The sequence below is a fragment of the Phocoena phocoena genome, chromosome 7 (genome assembly GCF_963924675.1).
Source record: "Phocoena phocoena chromosome 7, mPhoPho1.1, whole genome shotgun sequence".
Classification (NCBI taxonomy): Eukaryota; Metazoa; Chordata; class Mammalia; order Artiodactyla; family Phocoenidae; genus Phocoena; species Phocoena phocoena.
Window position 1 is genome coordinate 23,140,715 of NC_089225.1, and position 22,847 is coordinate 23,163,561.

Genomic DNA, 22,847 nt, shown 5'->3' on the forward strand with positions numbered 1-22,847 from the left:
TTTCCACTTCTAGAGGGATCAGGAAGAGAGAAAAAGATAAATGTTTCAATTCTGCTTACAAAGGTATAATTTATCAAATTGGTGTTAGTCATAGCATAAGAGGAAAGATTTCCTTATATCAAGAAAACAAAGAGAAACAATAATATTTTAGACAAAAGGTCATAAAAATTATAACCATATTCATCAGTTCATTCAGTCATATGCAATTAAGTGTTGTTGATCTTGATCTCCTGTTAACAGTTTTATGAAGTCATCAGATTTTTCACTAGAATTCTTTAATTTCATACCCAGTTCAGCGGTATAATCTGAAAGCTATCAGAAACCTGTAATTGTCAAAAAAAAAAAAAGTCCTTCCGTGACTCTTCTTGAAGATGAAAAATTTTAATAAAAGCAACAGAGTAAAATAACTATCTCTACATGACAAAAGACTTAAAATGGCATGGTTAAAGATACGATTACAATTGACAAAGAAATTTGGTTGTTTCTGTTACACACATTTTAAGATAATTGGACTATGATAACATTAGAGTAGGACATCTGAATTTTAGGAATTTCCTGGAAATTCTAGAATATTTATATTGATAACATTTACTCATACAATATTACCTAAGGTTTATCATCATTTATCTAACAATGCTAATCATGTAATTTAATATACCAAGTAAACCTAATTAGTTTAATATCTTTCTTTGAGATGTTTCATGGTCCCCTGAAGACATGCCAACATTAGCTAGAGGTCATAACACAGAGAAATTCAAATTCTAGTTTTGCACCAGTTTATTTTAATATTAGAATTCTTTCAGCCAATTAAGTTCATTTTAATCTTTGCCAGCCCTGGTCATACATCAAATTCTTTCTCAGGGTTTCTTTTCATAACCCTGTAATTTGCCTTTTTTCTTCCAGATTGTGTCCTGTGCTTTCCCTTGCCCTTTTTTTCTTTTTCTCTTAACCTCTCTTTAGGACAAAATTACTTTGTTTTCCCTTAACAGAATGCATTTCCTTTTCATTTACCCTTTTTAAAAGTTTTCTTGCATACAAAGATGTTTTATTTATTTTAATGGTTCTAATTACACATATTAATCAGAATTCTCAACCCTTAAAAACCCCAATCTCTAGCAAAACCCAAGAAGTCAGCAGTTATGAACTGTTTGTCACATGAGCGTGCCTGATTGGCAAACTTAAGAACATATTCCATTACCTCTAGAAACACATTTTTTTCACAGTGTAATTTTTCCTCACTGTGATATAAGACATGTGACCAATAAACCAAACATCTTTAGGTTTTTTTTTAAATAAGAAGACAAAAGTAGATAAATGTAGACTTAGCAATTAATTTCCCAGTATTTTCTATTATTTGGAAATGATCTAGACATTCAATGAATTCCCATCATTTAATTTACCTTAGTAAAACTCTAAAATTTCAAGTTACTGAAAGATCTGGAGAAACTGTTTGTAAGTAGACATACAATAAGACATAATTGTTCTTAAAGCATTCATCTAAAAAAGTCTTAGCCCATTTGGATCTAAATTTCTTTACGAAAATATCATTAGTTTTCTTGCTGACAAATTTTCTTAGAGATAACATGATCTTATTTGACGTTTAGTAAACGGATACAATAACAGTTGTATATATAATGTTCTTAATTCTAAAGATAGGACTCTTTTAGTTAAACCAACAAACTTGTTTTTATTGGGTAAAGATTAATCGTAGATCATGTCAACTACAAACTGGCACTTGGCATTGGCACTTGCCATCTACCTCTACAAGGATTAAATCAGGAGCTGCTGTAGCTGCTGACATTCAACACCCGCTGAAAGGTGTTCAGGGTGGAGATCAGGAATGAAGCATTGTGTGCTCTGTGAAAAACAGGTCTTCAGATAGTTAGATATTTTCAGGAGATGATTTTATGAACCCAATTCTTGTATCTCCTCGTATCTAGAAGAGCACTAAAATCCTTCATGGTGACATCTGCTCCTTGTGACTAGCAGTAACCTTCATGAGACTAGCAGAAACCTTCTGCAAAAAAAATGCACTTGATTGCATGTAGCCACCTTCACCAAAATCATAAATATACTGCCCTTCCCCATTACCTCTTTGGAGCAGTTTCTCAGAGCTGTGTGAAATGCTGTCTCCCGAGCAATAGTCCTCATTTTGCCCCAAATAAAACTTCACTCACAACTCTCGGGTTGTGCTTTTTTTTTTTTCAGTTGGCAATCGTGATCTTAAAAAAACCGTTTGGGTTAATTTGTATTGTATTTCTGAGAATGTATACAAGCATTTAATTTTCTTTAAGCCAATTAAATAGTTCTTTTTTACAGTTTAATTTTGATAATACCATCACCAAAGGTAGAAACATATATCTATAATGTACACACAGACGTAAATAGGCACAACCAGAGATCGCATAGCCTCATTTTAAAACTTAAGTCATGAATCAGGTATTACAATATAAAACTTGCTAGTTTATAATAACAGTTGGAATAAATTACCTCACTTGGGTTTTAAAAGGCTTCTTCCCCCCCCCCCGCCCCCCCCACACACCCTTTTTTTTTTTAATCTCAGAAATTGAAGGTAGTCTAGATAAGAGTTTCCTGAGAGGACCTGGTAAAACATTTACATCTCAAAGCCTCAGGGAGATAATTGTAAGCTCCTCCTAGAAGGACTTCTGTTCCCTTTGGGTCAGAATTTTGAAAAGATGTTTTATAAAGCCAGCTTCCTCTGACTGCGTATGTAAAAGCCAGTTTTGGAATGTCAAGAGAGTCCCATCTTGACCTTTTTCAAGATGACATTTCCTCCATTTCCCAATTAACTACTTGCATGTGTAAGCTCCTTATAAACATAAACCTCTGGCTCATACCCTGCCGGGTTTATCTGGTACCGCTTTCTTCTGATCTGAAGGCTTTGTTTCCCGTTTTAGTGTTGGTTTGTCAGGATAAAATTACTATTGAAGACTGGTGGGCTGATGTCACTCCTCTGGGTGGCACCCTAGAGTCATCTCAGGGCTTTCACAGGTCTCAGTTTCTCCCCCTGGCTGTATAAAATCTCCATGGAGACTGGAGGACTGGTTGGCCAATGTTATGTGTGCGTCCTGAGAGCAAATTTCTTTAATGAGTGGGTTACTCACACTGAATGGTGTGAGGGCTTGCCTCTGCCACTCCCATAAATTTCCCAGTTGACTGAGAAAACTGCAACTGGTGGGGAGGAGCTGTGTCCCTAATTTCGGAGCTGAAAGCTCTCACGTGGTATCTTGACTTTTATTCAGACAAACTCTGTTAAGGTATTCAAGAAAGACACCAGGCTAGCCCCCTACCTAATCACCTAGTCCACACCACTTGGTGTCTTTCAACTGAGCAACCTCCCGCTGTCTCTCAACGGGGGTAACCCACTCAGTATCTTTCAACTGAGCAAACTTTTCCCAGTGTCTTTCGACTTGGTAACCCAGCTACCTCTTCTTGAACCTAAGTTCAGGGAAAACCTACCCCTCGTGGCAAGGAGTTTAACAACCACCAAATAAAACTCAGAATCATCAATCAAGATGTGAGATCCAAGACCCAGGAGAGACATACCTAGTTGTCTGGACTCCCCAAGGAAGTGGACCAGCACAAGGGGCCCATGTTGGGCCCAAGGCTCCAGATACTTGTAGAGTTCAGGCAAAGGAGAGAAGTCAGCTCTTGGTCCCTTTGTGGTCACCAAAACATTCAACTGAAAGAAAAATGCACAACATGAGAGTTGTGAGTTAAGGTTTATCCAGGGTCTTACTGAGGACTCTAGCACAGGAGACAGCCTCTCAGATAGCTCTGAGGAAGTGCTCCAGAGAGGTAGGGAGGGAAGGCTAGTTTATATGTGATTTTGTTGCTGTTAGGGAATACATGCAGTCAGCATACATCTCGGTAGAAACTTAGAACTAGTCACAAAGAACAGCAATCTCAAGGTAATGGTCATAATGCTTTTCTGTGTATGGGAAGATACAAGAAGTGGGGTTTATTTAAATTCTTCCTGAAATGCATCTAACTATCTAAGGGTCTGTCTGTCCAAGCAACAGAGCATCCTGTTATCGTCTTTAATTTCCTCTGTGTGAAACACTGAGACCACTGTCAGTCAGCAACTTCAATGGCTTAATCTTTGTAGACATAGTTGGAGAGCAAAATACTCTTCACTCTTCTTTTGTTTGCAGCATCATTGGTAGAAAAACAAGTAGTGAAAAATCTGCAGTTCTCAAGCTTTATTTTTATTGTGATACTAATGCTTGTGTTTTGGGTTTTCCCTAACATGAATGATAGGAAAAAGGGATGGGCTTAGGCTAAAGCAGTATGATTCTCTAACACAGACACACACAGAAGAGCGTACAGACACAAGTACACGCATCTTCATTGTATAGGGGACCATCTACGGTGTTTATTTTTCTTTTTCCATTTTTTTAACCAGAAACCTTAATTTAATATCTGGGTGTTTGTTGTATGCAAACTAGATAATCACAGGTTTCAGATTTAGTGATAATTAAAGCAGTTGTTTACACAATGCTGTAAATAATCCTTCAAATAGTATAATCTATCTAGGTTATTCATATGTATCTATATATTCAAAATAACTGGGTAGGGCTTCCCTGGTGGCGCAGTGGTTGAGAATCCACCTGCCGATGCAGGGGACACGGGTTCGTGCCCCGGTCCGGGAAGATCCCACATGCCGCGGAGCGGCTGGGTCCGTGAGCCATGGCCGCTGAGCCTGCGCGTCCGGAGCCAGTGCTCCGCAACGGGAGAGGCCACAACAGTGAGAGACCCGCGTACCGCAAAAAAAAAAAAAAAAAAAAAAACTGGGTAACTAATACCTATTAAATATTGTAGTTTTGTGTTTTTGTGGAATCAGTTACAAATTTCTCTCAGACTTAAGAGGGAAAAAAAGTCTTTAGAGTTGTAGTAGAGATTGATTTTTAAAATTGTTAAAGTACTGGCTGGTCCTGAATCCAAGGTTTAATACTGATTATGACTAGAATGTAATCAAAGTTAAGGACCGCTGGTAATCGGTTTCTTATTGTGAAAACCATCTCTACATTAACTAACTTGCTCAAAGCCTTCTTCAAACAGTGATGCCATGTAATTAAGAAGGATATCACAAATATAGAGACAGCATATATTTGTACAAAATATTTGTTCTGCCAGTAACTTTTGGTTACTTTGTACATGAACATTTTATTATTTATTCCTATTTTCTCTCTCTCTCATTTCTTCCTTACTTTTTTTTTCCTTGTTTTAAAAAACTTTGCTCAATTATTCAAGGAACAATTCTTGTTTACCATTTATGTGTGCTAGGCCTTGGGGACACTGTAAGGGAATAGATAGACATGACTCTAATTTAAGAGCTTCCAGTCTAATGAGAGATAGAGTTTTGCTACAGACAGTTACAACACAGTATAGTACCTTCTACAATAGCTGTCATATAGGGTGCTGTATTAGTTTTTTATTATTGCTTCTTTAACAAATTGCCACCGATTTGATAGCTTAAAACAACAAATTTATTCTCTTACAATTCTATAGGTCTGAAGTCAGACATAGATTTTCGGGGCTATAAGCAAGATGTTGGCAGGGTAGCATTTTTTTCTGGAAGGTTTAGGGGAAAATGTTTTCTTTTCCAGCTTCTAGGCGCTGGCTCATGGCTCCCTTCCTCCAAAGTCTTGAAATTCAGAAACATTACATCACCTTTTGATCCTTCTTTCATAGTTATTTTGCCTCTGATTCTTTCCTCAGCCAGGAAAGGTTCTCTGAATTTAAGATCATGTGATTATGTTGAACCCAGGAAGATAATCTCCTTATCCCAAGATCCACAAGTTTAGTCACATCTACAAAGTTCATTTTGCCATCTAAAGTAGCGTGTTCACATGTTCCAGGGATTAGGATGTAAAAAATTGTTGCAGAGCCATCATTCTGCCTACCACATGCTACACAAGTACATAAGGACACCTCTTCTAGAACTGAGATGAAGAGTGTATTCAAGGATGACTTTCCGGAGGGAGTGATCTATCAGTTTGGACCTAAAGGACAAATAGTCATTAGCTAGGAAACGGAGGGAAGGTAGAACTGGTGACAATTTCTGGCGTAGAACATGCAAAGGCCAGCAGTTAAATGAGTAGCTTCTAAGAACTAAAAAATGTTCAGTATTACTTATAACGTGCCAGAGGCAGAGTGATGCAACACAGTCGGAGGCAAACACTAATAGACCCAGATCCTATGGAACCTTGATGACCAAGGTGAGGAGTCTAGACTTCATTCCATGAGCTGTGGTAAGTCATTGGAGAGTTTTAAATAGATGAGTCATGTGATCAGATTTCCACGTTTGTAAGTTGGTCCTGGCTGCAGTGCAGGGAATAGATTGACGGAAGTGAGTTATGGTGGCAATAAGATCTTGGAAGGTGCCATTGTAGTGATTTAAGGTGGAGATTTGGAGGAGGGCTAAATATGGGTGGTATCGTTCAGAATGGATACAGTGGACTGATTCAAGAGATATTTAGGTATTTGAAATGATAGATCTTTGTCGTTAAACTGATACAGGTAGCACAACAGAACGATTCAAATGTGACACTCCAGTTTTTGACTCAGTCATATTGGTAGAACTGGGAAATGCAGGAGAAAGAATGGTTGTGATGGTCAGAAGGTGAGTGTAGCTTTTGCCACGTTGAGTTTGACTGGTTCTTTAGGTGTAGATTTCCAGTCTATGGCTCAGAAGCTTGAATAAGAAATCTGGGCTTGAAGATACTAATTAGGGATTTAAAGGTTGTAGATGATTATTTAAACTCTTTGGGTGGTGAAGGTGTAGGATCAGAAAAGAGAATCTAGGGCAGTGCCCTGGGGAAACCTATCAGTTAAGAGAGGTACAGAGGGAGAAGAATTCAACAAACAAACAAGGTATGCCCAGAGAGATGGTGAGGGTGTGGAGTAGGGGTGAGGGACATAAAGGTAAGGTGTGATGAAACTTGGGAAAGATATTTCAAGAATGATGGCATAGTCAACACTCAGAACTATTGTTGAATGATCAGGTCTGAAAGATAAGACGTAAAATTCATGACTTTATTACTTTGGCAAGAGTAAGTACTTTTAAGGAATAAGTAGAGTCAAGATCTAGGGTTAAGTGTGTTGAGAATAGAATGGTAATATAAGCGATGGAGACAACGGTACTTTGTGGACATTTGAAAAGCACCAGAGACTTGGGTTACGTGTTAAATGCTGATGAGAAGGCGCCAATCCTCCTCATCCATTGATGTATCTCTCATGCAGTCAATTCTCACAGTGGTGATAGATGCTCTGCTCCTCAAACGTATTCTCAGGACGTGCCCCTAATGGTAGAGGCAAGTGAATACTTCCTCCCAGAGGGACAGTGGTGTGACCGAACCTTCTACAAGATCGTTTCAGGTCCTGCAGGAATCCTTATTTATTGTGGCCATAAGCATCACAGAAGGCATAAAGCCAGTCGTCCAGGTGACAACTGTAGAATTGCTGTGTGTAAAGTAAACTGACTGACAGTAAGAAAGTAGTCTGTGCATCAGCCTACTGCAAGCGTTTCCAAAACAGCCATAAGGACTGGAGATAAACTAATAAAGCTGCCTATTTTATATGTATATACATATATATATATATATATATATATATATATATATATATATATATAACCAGCCAAGGCTCTCACTAATGACCCATTAATAAGGAAACAAAGTGGAATTATTAGATCTAGGAATACTTTTAAAAATCTAGAGGAAGTGTGTTGGTAGCAAAGTTGAGTCAAGTTACAGGCCATCTTGGAATCCATTAACCATAATGATCAAGTACTCACAGCTTTGAAAAATGACTCTGCCTTGTCATTACTCAAAGTTGGGATTACACCTCAAAGGTCCATCAAAGTCAGCTGGTAAGGTAAGGTCATATTCTAAAATACATAACCTAAAAAGGTCTCTCAGAGTGCAAGTCGTACCTTTTTCTCAGATTAAATTATCCAAAATGAATTGAGCATTTATTTCAATCTATTGTTTCTGTCAGCATTTGTGAGCTGCCTGATAAGAGGAACAAAAATAAGTTCCAGTTTGTCCACCACACACCACGTGACACCCAGGCTCACGCCAGGGCCATTGTCTGGGAGGATATCATTTTGTTCCTTGAATAAATAAACTGCTTTTAAAAAGTTACTTGAGAAAAAGGGAAGGACTTAATACTTACACCGTTTTGTTCATTTCCCTGGTAACCATAATTTCACGGAAAATGGAGACAAGGTAATCTATCTGTTTTTTTATCAACAAATTATAGGGAAACCGATATTAAATACATCAAGGACTCTTCTATCTGTTGAGCCACTGTAGCAAACATCTTCTAAGTATTTTTTGCCTCTCTCTAACATGAGACCTCTTTTTTTCAAATTAACTTAAATTTCACAGTTGCTGTGGGAATTGCTTTCATTGTCCTAGGATTTCCTTCTGTGTTTAAGAAAAAAAAGAGTGTAAAAAAGAAAGGCTTTATTTTATTTAAGACTTAATAGTCTAAGAGCTTTTACATAAAATGTGAGCGACTTTTAACAAAACAGCAGATGTGAAATTAATACATCAATGTCTCTCATTGGAACAGGGAAGAGCAGGAAGAAGGAGAAGTGCCAGGATGCTGACCTGTACCCTCTAGTGGAAACAGAACCATGTCCTTGTGATGTGTTTACATCTCATCCTTACGGAAATTGGTCAGATTGCATTCTTCCTGAAGGCAGAAGGGAGCCTCAGAGAGGACTGCGGGTACAAGAAGACGGCAAAGAATGTGGAGAAGGCATGCGTTTTCGAGCAATAGCCTGCTCTGATAAAAATGGAAGACCTGTTGACCCCACCCACTGCAACAGCTCTGGTAAGGAGATGGGTGAGGAGTAACAGATGAGGACATTGACATACAGCCTGGGAGGGCCATCCCAGGTCTAGAATTGGTAGGCTCGTTCCTTAGTAATTACTTCAGTTCTTCTTTGTCAAAAACACACCACCTCTCATAAAATATGGACATACGAAATGCACATATCCACATCACACTGATTATCTGGAACGTGATCGTTCGGGATCTTTGACTCACCTCACTCTATATTTCACCTCTGGCCACTTGTTTCCTGGCGGTGAGCTCAGTTGCTCTTCCTCTAAGAAAGCCAAAGCCCAATGCAAATGAATATATTTTACAGTGTTTATTGGTACTCTGATCATATATATATAGAAGGCATCAGTCCTTGAATCCCTTATAAGGATGTTGACAAAATACCTATGAAAAAGTTAATTTTCAATGTTTTATGGTACAATGTGTAAGTATACCCAAATTTATAGACTAAGACTGTAGAAAAGGAATGAGGCAATCTGGCAGAATTTTTGAGTTGTTAATCAAGGAGAAGACTGTATTTTTATTTATTTATTTTTGAACATTGGGATAATTTAAAAGATATGGGGAACAGAGAAAGGAATGATGATTAAATACAGCTGGGGTAAACATTGATGGAAGAGGCTGAGAGTAATGATTACAATGGAACTTATGAATTTCTTGCTCTCTTTTTTGGTTTTTAATTACCTTAAGAAACTGAAGTTAGGGATTTTACAGAAGGTATGGATAGAGAGAATTTATGCTGGAATGGCAAACTCTAAAAAAAAGATGAAAGATTTTTGTCTCTGTCATCAAGGTCTTATATCCTAATAAGCTTCCTAATAATACCAGAAATGGCAAATTGAATTCACTTTTAACACACAAGTAAATCGTAGTTCATCCTTATTCTTTATTTCTGATGTATCAGTTCGTTTTAGTTAGGATATACCTGGATCATTATAGGAATGCAATTTAAGGTTTAACGATTTTTAATTAGTGTCATCATTGCTCTACTTCCTAGGTTAGTCTACAGAATTGTATTCAGTGATTTTATTTTCAGAAACATTAAACACATCACAAGCAAGTAATGGACCCATTTTACAGAGGCCCAAGTTGGTTTGCTCTGGCCTTTGTTTTTCACCTTTAATATACATAATGGTTTATTTTTAAATTTTTTTCTTAAAATATATTTGACATATACACCTTGAATTTATGCAATGCTATAACATATTAATTCAAGACATTTATAGGTTGTAATATGATTGTAATTGTAGTGATAATTAATACCTATAACATTATAGAATTATCATTTCTTTTTAGTGGTTGGAATAATCTAGTCTCAGCCAGTTTGATTATAACACGATGTTGTTGTCCGTATTCACTGTATTGTTCATTAGATCTCTAGGACTTATCTACTACTCAGTCCAAGTTTGTACCATTAAACAAACTCTTCTATCCCTGTCTATCCCTCTGTTCCCATGCCCCGGAAACCACCATTTTACTCTGCTTTTGTGAGTTTGGCTTTTTTAGATTCCACGTATAAGTGATATAACACTATTTTTCTTTCTCTGTCTGACTCATCTCACTTAGTATAATATCCTCAAGGTCCATTCAGATTGTCACAAATGGAAGATGTTTTTCTCATGGCTGAATAATAGTGCATTATGTGTATACACTACAAATTCTTAATCCATTCATCTGTTTATGGGTGCATAGATTATTTCTAAATCTCGACTATTGTGGATAGTGCTGTAAATACGTGGGAGTGCATACAGCTCTTTGATATCCTGTTTTTATTTCCTGTAGGTATATACCCAGAAGTGAAATTGTTGGATCATATGGTAGTTCTATTAATTTTTTAAGGAACCTCTATATTGTTTTACATAGTAGCTGCACCAATTTACATTTTCACCAACAGTGTGCAAGTATCCCTTTCTCCACATCCTCATTAACACCTATTATCTCTTGTCTTCTTGTTGCTATATGGTTTGATTTGCATTTCCCTGATGATTAGTGATGTTGAGCATCTTTTCATGTACCTCTTGGCCATTTGGTTGTTTTCTCTGGAAAAAGTCTATTTAGGTTCTCTGCCTAGTGTTTAACTGGGTTGTTTGTTTTTTGTTATTAAGTTTTGTAAGATTCTTTATATATTTTTGGATATTAACCCCTTATCCAATATATGGTTTGCAAATTTCCTCCCATTCTGTAGGTTGTCTTTTCATTATGTTAGTTGTTTTTGTGCAAAATCTTTTAAGTTTGTTGTGATTCTATTTGTTGACTTTTACTTTTATTGTTTATGCTTTTGGTGTCATATCCAGAAAATCATTGCCAGGACCACTATTGAGGAGCTTCTTTTCTACATTTTCTTCTAGGAGTTTTATGGTATCAGGTCTTATGTTTAAGTCTTTTATCCATTTCAAGTAAATATTTGTGAGTTGTGTAAGATAAGGGTCCAATTTCATTGTTCTACATGTGTTTATCCAGATTTCCCAGCACCATTTTATTTTTTAACATCTTTATTAGAGTATAATTGTTTTACAATGGTGTGTCAGTTTCTGCTTTATAACAAACTGAATCAGTTATACATATACGTATGTCCCCATATCTCTTCCCTCTTGCATCTCCCTCCCTACCACCCTCCCAATCCCACCCTTCTAGGTGGTCACAAAGCACCAAGCTGATCTCCCTGTGCTATGCGCCCAGCACCATTTTTTGAAGAGACGATCACTTCTCCATCAGGTGGTCCTGGCTCCCTTACCAAATATTAGTTAACTCCCTTACCAAATATTAGTTAACTGAATATGTGGGGGTTTACATCTGGGCTCTCTAATCTGTTCCATTTGTCTGTATCTATTTTTATGCTTGTATCACATTGTTTTAATTACTGTAGCTTTGTAGTATAGTTTAAAATCAGGAAGTGTGATACCTCCAGTTTTGTTCTTTCTCAGGATTTATTTGGCTCTTTTGGGTTCTTTGGGGTTCCTTAAAAATTTTAGGAGTTTACTTTTTCTATTTCTGTGAAGAATGCCACTGGAATTTTGATAGAGGTTGTGTTGAATCTATATATGATTTTGGGTAGTATGGACATTTTAACAATATTCTTATCCATGAGTAAAGGATGTCTTTCCATTTCTTATGCCTTCTTCAGTTTCTTTCAATGAAGTCATAATTTTCATTGTACAGATCTTTCACTTCCTCAGTTACATTTATTCCTAGGTATTTTTTTTTGATGCTATTATGAATGGGATAATTTATTTTTCAGATGTTTCATTATTAGCAAATAGAAACAACACTGATTTCTTTATTTTGATTTTTATATCCTCCAACTTTACTGAAATCATTGATTAGTTCCAACAGTTTTTAGTTGAATCTTTGCAATTATCTATATACAAAATAATATCATCTGTAAATAGTGACAGCTGTACTTCTTCCATTCTGATTTGGGTATCTTTTATTTTTTTTTGTTTTGCCTAATTGCTCTGGCTAGACTTCTGATACTATACTGAATAAGAATGGTAAGAGTAGGCAACCATGTCTTGTTTCTAATCTTAGAGGAAAAGCTTTCAATTTTTTTTTTTTTTATTGAGTATAACGTTAGCTCTGGATTTGTCATAGATGGCTTTTGTTATGTTGAGGTATGTTCCTTCTATACACAATCTTTTGAGTTTATTTTTTAAATAAATTTATTTATTTGTTTATTTTTGGCTGTGTTGGGTCTTCACTGCTGCACGTGGGCTTTCTCTGGTTGTGGCAAGTGGGGGCTACTCTTGTTGTGGTGCACAGGCTTCTCACTGCAGTGGCTTCTCTTGTTGCGGAGCATGGGCTCTAGGCACATGGGTTTCAGTAGTTGTGGCGCACGGGCTTAGCTGCTCTGCGGCATGTGGGAGGGATCTTCCTGGACCAGGGCTCGAACCCGTGTCCCCTGCACTGGCGGGTGGATTCTTAACCACTGCATCACCAGGGAAGTACCTCTTTTGAGGTTTTTATCATGGAAGGATGTCGTATTTTGTCAAATCCTTTTCTGTATCTATTGTGATGATCATGTGATTATTTTCTTTCATTCTATTAATGTGATGTAATACATTTATCAGTTTGAACCATCTTTGCATCCCAGACTCATGGTGTATAATCCTTTTAGTGTGCTCAATTCAGTTTGCTAATATTTTGTTGAAAAATTTTGTATCTGTATTCATTAGTAATATTGGTCTATAGTTTTCTTATAGAGACTATATCTGGCTTTGGTATTAGGGTAATACTGGCCTTGTAGAATGAGTTAGGAAGTGTTCCCTCCTCTTCAGTTTTTTAGAAGTTTGGGAAGGATTGGCATTAATTATTTTTTAAATGTTTGGTAGAATTCACATCATGTGAAACCGTCTAGTCCTGTGGTTTTCTGTATTGGGAGATTTTTGGTTACTGTTTCAGTCTCCTTCCTCATTATTGGTCTGTTCAGATTTTCTGTTCTTCCAGATTCGGTCTTGGTAGGTTATAAGTTTCTAGAAATTTATCTATTTCTTGTAGGTTGTCTAATTTGTTGGCATATAGCAGGTCATAGTACTCTCTTATTTCTGTAGTATCAGTTGTAGTGTCTTCTCTTTTATTTCTAATTTTGAGTCTTCTGTTGTTTTCTTAATCTAGCTAAAGGTTTGTTAACTTTATCTTTTGGAAAATCCAGCTCTTTCATTGATTCTTTCTATTGTTTTTCTGGTCTCTATTTCATTTGTTTTCTCTCCAATCTGTATTTCCTTTCTTCTGCTAACTTTGGGCTTAATTTTTCCTTCTGGGTACTGGAGGTGTAAAGTTATTTACTTGAGATCTTTCTAATTTCTTAATACATCCATTTATCACTATAAACTTTCCTCTCAGAACTGCTTTTTGCAGCATCCCCTAGGGTTTGATATGTTTTCTCTCCATTTTCATTTGCTTCAAGATTTTTCTTTTCCTTTTTGATTCTTTGATCCATTGGTTTTCAGAAGTGTATTGTTTGGTTTCCACATATTTGTAGATTTTCCAGCTTTCTTCTTGTTGATTTCTAGTTTTATACCATTGTGGTCAGAAAAGATAGTATTTCAGTCTCCTCAAATTAGCTAAGATTTATCTTGGTCCTCTCATGATCTAATATCCTGTATGCACGTGAGAAGAATGTATATTCTGCTGCTGTTGGTTGGAATGTTCTATATATGTCTGTTAAGTCCATTTGGTCTAAAGTATGGTTCAATTCCCACATTTCCGTGTTGATTTTCTGTCTGGATGATCTATCCACTGCTGACACTGAGGTATTGGAGTCTCCTACTACTACTGTATTGTTGTATACTTCTCCCTTCATATCTGTTAGTGTTTGCTTAATATATTTAGGTGCTCCAGTGTTGGGTGTGTATATATATTCATGATCTATCTTCTATGTATATTGACCCCTTTATCATTATAAAATGACCTTCTTTGTGTCTTGTTACAGTTTTTGGCTTGAAGTCTATTTTGTTTGATGAGTATGGCTATGCCCACTTACTTTTGGTTTGCACTTGCATGGAATATGTGCTGTCTCTTCACTTTGAGCCTCTGTGTGTTTTTAGAACTGAAAGAAGTTTCTTGTAGGCAGCATATAGTTGGATCTTGTTTTTCTGTTTTGGTTGTTTTTTCTTTGTGTGTTTGTTTTCTGTATGTTTTCATTGCTGTTGTTTTTTATCCACCCAGCCACCCTTTGCCTTTTGATTGGTGACTTCAGTCCATTTATGTTTCGAGTGATTACTGATACGTAAGGGCTTACTGCTGCCATCTTATTGTCTGCCTTCTGGTTGTTTTGTATGTTCATTATTTCTTCCCCCTGTTTCTCCCTGCCTTTGCAAAGCAGTGGTGTTCTATAGTGGTATGCTCTGTCTCCCCCTTTTTATGTTTTGTGAATCTACTCTAGATTTTTGCTTTGTGGTTATCACCTCCTCTATGAAAGAGGTCACCACTGTCTACCTCTTCTGCCAGAGAGGTAGCCAGTGCTGCTTCCAAGAGCCCAGCCCCTTGTTGTTCATCTGTGGGGAGGGGAGGCCACCTTGGAAAATTTCTACCTCTCCTCTGCTTCCAAACTCTTCTCTTTCTCACTCCAGTGGCATTCTGGAATCTCCCTTTAGGCAGGCTGGACTTCCAATCATTCTCTTCTCCATGGTTACCTGCCCAGTTTTGCACTCTCCAGGTTCTTTCTTTTCTAATCTCAGTGAGTGGGACTGGGGCCAGTTTGCCAACTCCCTCGTATCAGCAACCCTCACTGAGATCCCCCTTGTTTATTTTTGGATGCACAGGTGGACTAGAAACCTCCACATCCCTTTGTGAAATATGCAGAAGCACTTTTGTTTGGTAATAGATGTCTAATTAGTTGTTACAAAGAGGAAAGAGAAGAGAAGAGAGACACCATGATGCTGGTGTCACCTACATATTGGTTTATTAGTCATTTGATCAAAACCTGTATACTGATCACCTGCTATGCACCTAGTCGTCTTCTATGACTTCGGTATACAATCATGGGGAAATCAGGGACTTGTGCAGCTTATTGTCTAGTGGAGGATAGAAAAAAAACAAATTAATAAAGGAATTTCAAGTCTTTATTAGCCCTTATGATGCTGAACAGAAAATCTTGAGACTTTAGGGAAGTCCTCACTGAAGTGACATACATTTGAGATGTGAAGAGTGAGATGACAACCATGTGAAAAGTACATACAAGTTAATTTCAGTTAGTGGGATAAGCATGTCCAGGGCATATAAGGCAGAAAAGAAGTACCGGCAAAATAACACAAAGGAAGCCCTCAGGAATGAGGAGAGTTGTTTTGAAATGCTGTGGAAGAAGTAGGCAGAATCTGGATGTAATTCAAGTGAAGTCATCAGGTGGGAAGAGTGGTAGATCATGTGATCCAAGTTAGGTGTTTAAAAAAATTACTTTTGACTAGTGTGCATAGATTGGCTTCAATGAAGCAAGGATGCCATTAGTAGACTATTGCAATAGTCAATGTAATACATGATTTTAGGTAAGACTTAAGATGGCAGTAATAGAGCAAATATAGTGTTAAGATAAAATTCAAAGATAGAATTAAGATTATTCCAAATGCCAGTCATCTTTTAAAAAATACATTATCTATCATTCATCTCTAATTTTTCAAGGGTTTATATGTGTGTATGTGGCATTTAATTTAGAAATAATCATTTCAGGTTAGAAAAGAACATATCCTCAAGGAAGAGGAAGCATTGAAAATGGAACCAATTTACAGAGCAATAGCAAAAGCTGTTAGAGAATCTAAAAGATTTTCACTGAATGAAAACAGTGCATTGATCAAGATTTACCAGAGACTTGTAACTTTTATGATATGTGTGTTAAGATATTTTTACAATACATTTTTCAAAAAAAGATTTTTAAGAATAGTAAATGAAAATACTCACAATGGGTCACTTCTGAGGATAAGAGACATATCCATCTATCAAGGGAAAAGAAAACATTTAATGGTTACTAATAGACATTTTTTTTAAATATCCATGAGTACTAACTCACTATTAAGAATTCTATTTTCATCCCAGACAAACTGAAGCAGAGAGCAGTGACCTCAATCTGGCTTTCCTAATAAGAACAGTAAATGCTTTGCCCTTTTAAGCTCCAACATAGGTTTGTCTTCCATCTGCATTTGGAAGACACAAATGGGATTCCCCAAGATAATATCAGAGAAATTTCCTCATGAGGATAATTATTCCTCATGCTGAGGTGTCCTAGGTGGCCCCTGCTGCTACATACAGCTGTGGGCAACACAGTTCACTAAATTCTGAATTATCTGTGCTGATGGATTTCATGGAAGATCCGAACCACAGATAATACTAGCCAGGTCTCTTTGTCTTTAGGAACATCACTGAGGAGACCAGTAGTAAAATCACGCTTCATTAAAAAAAAGAAACAAAAAAACTTCAGAGTAGAATTTGGATCTATATCCTGTCAGCAATTGTTTGCTCCTACTGCGTTCCATCACTGCCTAATGTTAAAGTGTTGCATGTAGTTCCCAACGGTGCGTGACAACAGGGCAGATGTTGACTCTGATTACCTAATTCAGTCAACAGAATAGCGTGTGCCAAAATAAAGATACTTGAGGTGCATTACTTCCAACTATGTCTCTTATCCCAGTGATTTTTTTGGACAAAGAATAGGACATAAAAGCACCCCACACCTCAACACACTTCATTCTTCTCTCTCCCTTTCCCTGCCTTCAGCCCTCTCTTCACTGCAGTCTCTGCTCATAGCAAGTCTTTGCCTAACTCCTCTAATAAATCAATCTACCTTATCACTTCCTATTCCCCTTACCAGTTTTCATCTTTCTTCATAGTACTTAATCACCAACTAAAATATTATGCATTTACATTTTAAAAATACTGTCTCCTGGGCTTCCCTGGTGGCGCAGTGGTTGAGAGTCCGCCTGCCGATGCAGGGGACACGGGTTCGTGCCCCGCTCCGGGAAGATCCCACATGCCGCAGAGCGGCTGGGCCCGTGAGCCGTGGCTGCTGAGCCTGCGCGCCCGGAGCCTGTGCTCCGCAACGGGAGAGGCCACAGCAGTGAGAAGCCCGCGTACTGAAAAAAAAAAAAAAAAAAAAACTGTCTCCTATGATTGGATGGTAAAATTCCAAGAAAGAAAGAACTGCTTTTTAGGGTTTTTTTTTCCCCAACTGTATCCATGGCACCTAGAATGGTACCTGAAAGTTAGTAGGTATTTAAAATGTATTTTTGAGTACATGACTGTACCATCAGGTCTTAATAATTGTACCACCTTAGCATTTCTCAAACTTTTCCTTTTCTCTTGCGATCTACTACACCCAGTGGCAGATGTTACAATCTTGTTTTCACACCTGATATTTATTATGCCAAGAGCCATCAGCCATCACAGGAAAAGGAAAACTTGGCCATGCCCGTGCTCTGCTGTCAGTTTCTCCCGGCCTCTTCTTCACATACCAGCTCCTTGACAGGACATCAAAGGAATTCCATGACTATGTAGTCTGCCTGGCATGCTCTTTATCCTCCTTTCGTGAGATTCCTCCTTCTTTGGGATAAGACCAAGTGATGCCTAGTCCAGGAAGCATTTTTCCTACTTCCTATCCCAGGGTGTGTGAGGGATCATCCTTGAGAATTCCCATGAGTCCTATGCTTTTCTTTATCAATATATTTAGTTTTATTTTTTTAAATCCCCATGCATATTTCTGTTTCTGTTACTAACCTGATTGTTTATTGAATCAGGCTCATTTCAGTTCAGGTGTACTGAAGCGGGTTCATTTCTCCATCCCCAGTGCCTAACACAGGGTCTGGCCCATCACAGGCTCTGAGTGTATGTTGGCTGAATGAATGAAAAGATGAGTTTAGATATGACAAGAGTCAATATGATCTCAGATTCAAGGGGTGGCTTGAATCGAGATCTTAGTTCTCTGCCCAGGAATTGGACCTGGGTAGTCTGGATGAAAACCAGGAATCCTAGTCACTAGACCACCAGAGGCTAGAGGCTAGAAGCAAAGTTCCCCTGGCTTTTGCCCCCACTGAAAAATGCATTTCTCAAGGAGGCAAAAACTGTAAAACTGGAACAAAGTTTATTATTAGAAACACAGAACAAGAAGTGGGAGAGCACGCAGAGATACAGTTTATTTAAGAGAGAAGCAAGGCAGAGATACAACCCGGAGAGAAAAGGGTGTGGGCATCCCCCCTAATGAGGAGTGCAGTACAGAGGCAGTTAAGTCATTTATATAGGGCTTTTCTCCCAGGTCTCTGTTTACCTTTGGCCAATTATCTTGTTTCTTTTTCCACACCTGACCTGCCCTAGGATCCGCCCCAACATGTGTACACAACTTTTTTCAAAGATAGAGTCTAGCCCACAGGCCTATGGGAGGGCTGGCATTACCTATTATGGGGTGGTACCCTCTCCTTTTTGACCCCCAAGAGCCTTTCTGCACATGTGTAGTTGGGGAGGTCTCCCTGACCTTAAGAATGAGAAATACGTGGTCTCTTTATCTTTTGTCTGGGCAAGACTCAGTTCCGCTCTACCCCTGCCATTACTGTTATCTTGAAGTGCTCACCGGAGGCAAAGTCCAGCTATATACCATGTTTCTGTTCTTGTTTCTTTTTTTTTTTAATTTATTTTTTTTCTTATTAGTCATCCATTTTGTACACAGCAGTGTATACATGTCAATCCAAATCTCCCAATTCATCACCCCCCCACCCCCCATGGCTTTCCCCCTTGGTGTCCATACGTTTGTTCTCTACATCTGTATCTCAGTTTCTGCCCTGCAAACTGGTTCATCTGTACCATTTTGCAGGTTCCATATATATGCATTAATATACGATACTTGTTTTGATCTTTCTGACTTACTTCACTCTGTATGACAGTCTCTAGATGCATCCACGTCTCTACAAATGACCCAGTTTCGTTCCTTTTTATGGCTGAGTAATATTCCATTGCATATATGTACCACATCTTCTTTATCCATTTGTCTGTCAGTGGGCATTTAGATTGCTTCCGTGACCTGGCTATTGTAAATAGTGCTGCAATGAACATTGGGGTGCATGTGTCTTTTTGAATTATGGTTTTCTCTGGGTATATGCCCAGTAGTGGGATTGCTGGGTCATATGGTAATTCTATTTGTAGTTCTTTAAGGAACCTCCATATTGTTCTCCATAGTGGCTGTATCACTTTACATCCCCACCAACAGTGCAAGAGGGTTCCCTTTTCTCCACACCCTCTCCAGCATTTGTTGGTGGTAGATTTTCTGATGATGCCCATTCTAACTGGTATGAGGTGATACCTCATTGTAGTTTTGATTTGAATTTCTCTAATAATTAGTGATGTTGAGCAGCTTTTCAAGTGCTTCTTGGCCATCTGTATGTCTTCTTTGGATAAATGTCTATTTAGGTCTTCTACCCATTTTTGGATTGGGTTGTTTGTTTTTTTAATATTGAGCTACATGAGCTGTTTATATATTTTGGAGATTAATCCTTTGTCTGATGATTCATTTGCAAATATTTTCTCCCATTCTGAGTGTTGTCTTTTTGTGTTGTTTATGGTTTAATTGCTGTGCAAAAGCTTTTGAGTTTCATTAGATCCCAGTTGTTTATTTTTGTTTTTATTTCCATTACTCTAGGAGGTGGATCAAAAAAGATCTTGCTGTAATTTATGTCAGAGTGTTCTTCCTATGTTTCCCTATAAGAGTTTTATAGTGTCCAGTCTTAGATTTAGGTCTTTAATCCATTTTGAGTTTATTTTTGTGTATGCTGTTAGGGAGTGTTCTAATTTCATTCTTTTACATGAAGCTGTCCAGTTTTCCCAGCACCACTTATTGAAGAGACTGTCTTTTCTCCATTGTGTATACTTGCCTCCTTTGTCATAGATTAGTTGAGCATAGGTACGTGTGTTTATCTCTGGGCTTTCTATCCTGTTCCACTGGTCTATATTTCTGTTTTTGTGCCAGTACCATTATTGTCTTGATTACTGTAGCTTTGTGGTATAGTCTGAAGTCAGGGAGTCTGATTCCTCCAGCTCCGTTTATTTCCCTCAAGACTGCTTTGGCTATGTGGGTCTTTTGTGTCTCCATAAAAATTTTAAGATTTTTTTGTTCTAGTTCTGTAAAAACTGCCATTGGTAATTTGATAGGCATTGCATTCAATCTGTAGATTGCTTTGGGTAGTGTAGTCATTTTCACAATATTGATTTTCCCAATCCAAGAACATGGTATATCTCTCCATCTGTTGGTATCGTCTTTAATTTCTTTCATCAGTGTCTTATAGTTTTCTGCATACCGGTCTTTTGTCTCCCTAGGTAGGTTTATTCCTAGGTATTTTATTCTTTTTGTTGCAGTGGTAAATGGAAGTGTTTCCTTAATTTCTCTTTCAGATTTTTCATCAATAGTGTATAGGAATGCAGTAGATTTCTGTGCATTAATTTTGTATCCTGCAACTTTACCAAATTCATTGATTAGCTCTAGTAGTTTTGTGGTGGCATCTTTAGGATTCTCTATGTATAGTATCATGTCATCTGCAAACAGTGACAGTTTTACTTCTTCTTTTCCAATTTGTATTCCTTTTATTTTTCTTCTCTGATTGCTATGTCTAAGACTTCCAAAAATATGTTGAATAATAGTGGTGAGAGTGGACATCCTGGTCTTGTTCCTGATCTTAGACGAAATGCTTTCAGTTTTTCACCATTGAGAATGATGTTTGCTGTGGGTTTGTCATATATGGCCTTTATTATGTTGAGGTAGGTTCCCTCTTTCTGGAGAGTTTTTATCATAAATGGGTGTTGAATTTTGTCAAAAGCTTTCTCTGCATTTATTGAGATGATCATATGGTTTTTATTCTTCAATTTGTTAATATGGTGTATCACATTGATTGATTTACATATATTGAAGAATCCTTGCATTGCTGGGATAAATCCCAGTTGATCATGGTATCTGATACTTTTAATGTATTGTTGGATTCTGTTTGCTAGTATTTTGTTGAGGATTTTTGCATCTATATTCATCAGTGATATTGGTCTGTAATTTTCCTTTTTTGTAGTATCTTTGTCTGGTTTTGGTATCAGGCTGGTGGTGGCCTCATAGAATGAGTTTGGGAGTGTTCCTTCCTCTGCAAATTTTGGAAGAGTTTGAGAAGGATGGGTGTTAGCTCTTCTCTAAATGTTTGATAGAATTCACCTGTGATGTCTCTGGTCCTGGACTTTTGTTTGTTGGAACATTTTTAATCACAGTTTCAATTTCATTATGTGTGATTGGTCTGTTCATATTTTCTATTTTTTCCTGGGTCAGTCTTGGAAGGTTATACCTTTCTAAGAATTTGTCCATTTCTTCCAGGTTGTGCATTTTATTGGCATGGAGTTGCTTGTAGTAGTCTCTTAGTATGCTTTGTATTTCTGCAGTGTCTGCTGTAACTTCTCCTTTTTCATTTCTAATATTACTGATTTGAGGCCTGTCCCTGTTTTTGTTGATGAGTCTGGCTAATGGTTTATCAATTTTGTTTATCTTCTCAAAGAACCAGCTTTTAGTTTTATTGAACTTTGCTCTTGTTTTCTGTGTTTCTATTTCATTTATTTCTGCTCTGATCTTTATGTTTTCTTTCCTTCTGCTAACATTGGGTTTGGTTTGGTCTTCTTTCTCTAGTTCCTTTAGGTGTAACCTTAGATTGTTTGAAAGTTTTCTTGTTTCTTGAGGTAGGCTTGTATATCTATAAAATTCCCTCTTAGAACTGCTTTTGCTGCATCCCGTAGGTTTCTGATCATCGTGTTTTCATTGTCATTTGTCTCTAGGTATTTTTTGACTTCCTCTTTGATTTCTTCAGTGATCTCTTGGTTATTTAGTAACATATTGTTTAGCCTCCATGTGTTTGTACTTTTTACATTTTTTTCCCTGTAACTCATTGCTAATCTCATAGCGTTGTGGTCAGAAAAGATGCTTGATATGATTTCAATTTTCTTAAATTCACTGAGGCTTGATTTGTGACCCCAGATGTGATCTCTCCTGGAGAATGTTCTGTGTGCACTAGAGAAGAAAGTGTAATCTGCTGTTTTTGGATGGAATGTCCTATAAATATCAATTAAGTCTATCTGGTCTGTTGTGTCATTTAAAGCTTGTGTTTCTGTATTAATTTTCTGTTTGGATGATCTGTCCATTGGAGCAAATGAGGTGTTAAAGTCCCCCACTATTATTGTGTTACTGTCGATTTCCTCTTTTACAGCTGTTAGCAGTTGCCTTATGTATTGAGGTGCTCCTATGTTGAGTGCATATATATTTATATTTGTTATATCTTCTTCTTGGATTGATCCCTTGGTCATTATGTAGTATCCTTCCTTGTCTCTTGTAATATTCTTTATTTTAAAGTCTATTTTATCTGATATGAGTATTGCTACTGCAGCTTTCTTTTGATTTCCGTTTGCATGGAATATCTTTTTCTATCCGCTCACTTTCAGTCTGTATGTGTCCCTAGGTCTGAAGTGGGTCTCTTGTGGACAGCATA

At 37.5% G+C, this 22,847-nt stretch overlaps 1 protein-coding gene across 1 annotated transcript in view; it reads left to right on the forward strand.

Annotated features, from left to right (window-relative positions):
- Window positions 1–22,847, forward strand: part of THSD7B (thrombospondin type 1 domain containing 7B) — a 760,956-nt gene that overhangs the window by 506,124 nt on the left and 231,985 nt on the right. Inside the window, exon 13 of the mRNA XM_065880761.1 lies at window positions 8,602–8,865. Within this exon, the coding sequence (XP_065736833.1) occupies window positions 8,602–8,865 (264 nt within the window). The remainder of the gene's footprint in view (window positions 1–8,601; window positions 8,866–22,847) is intronic.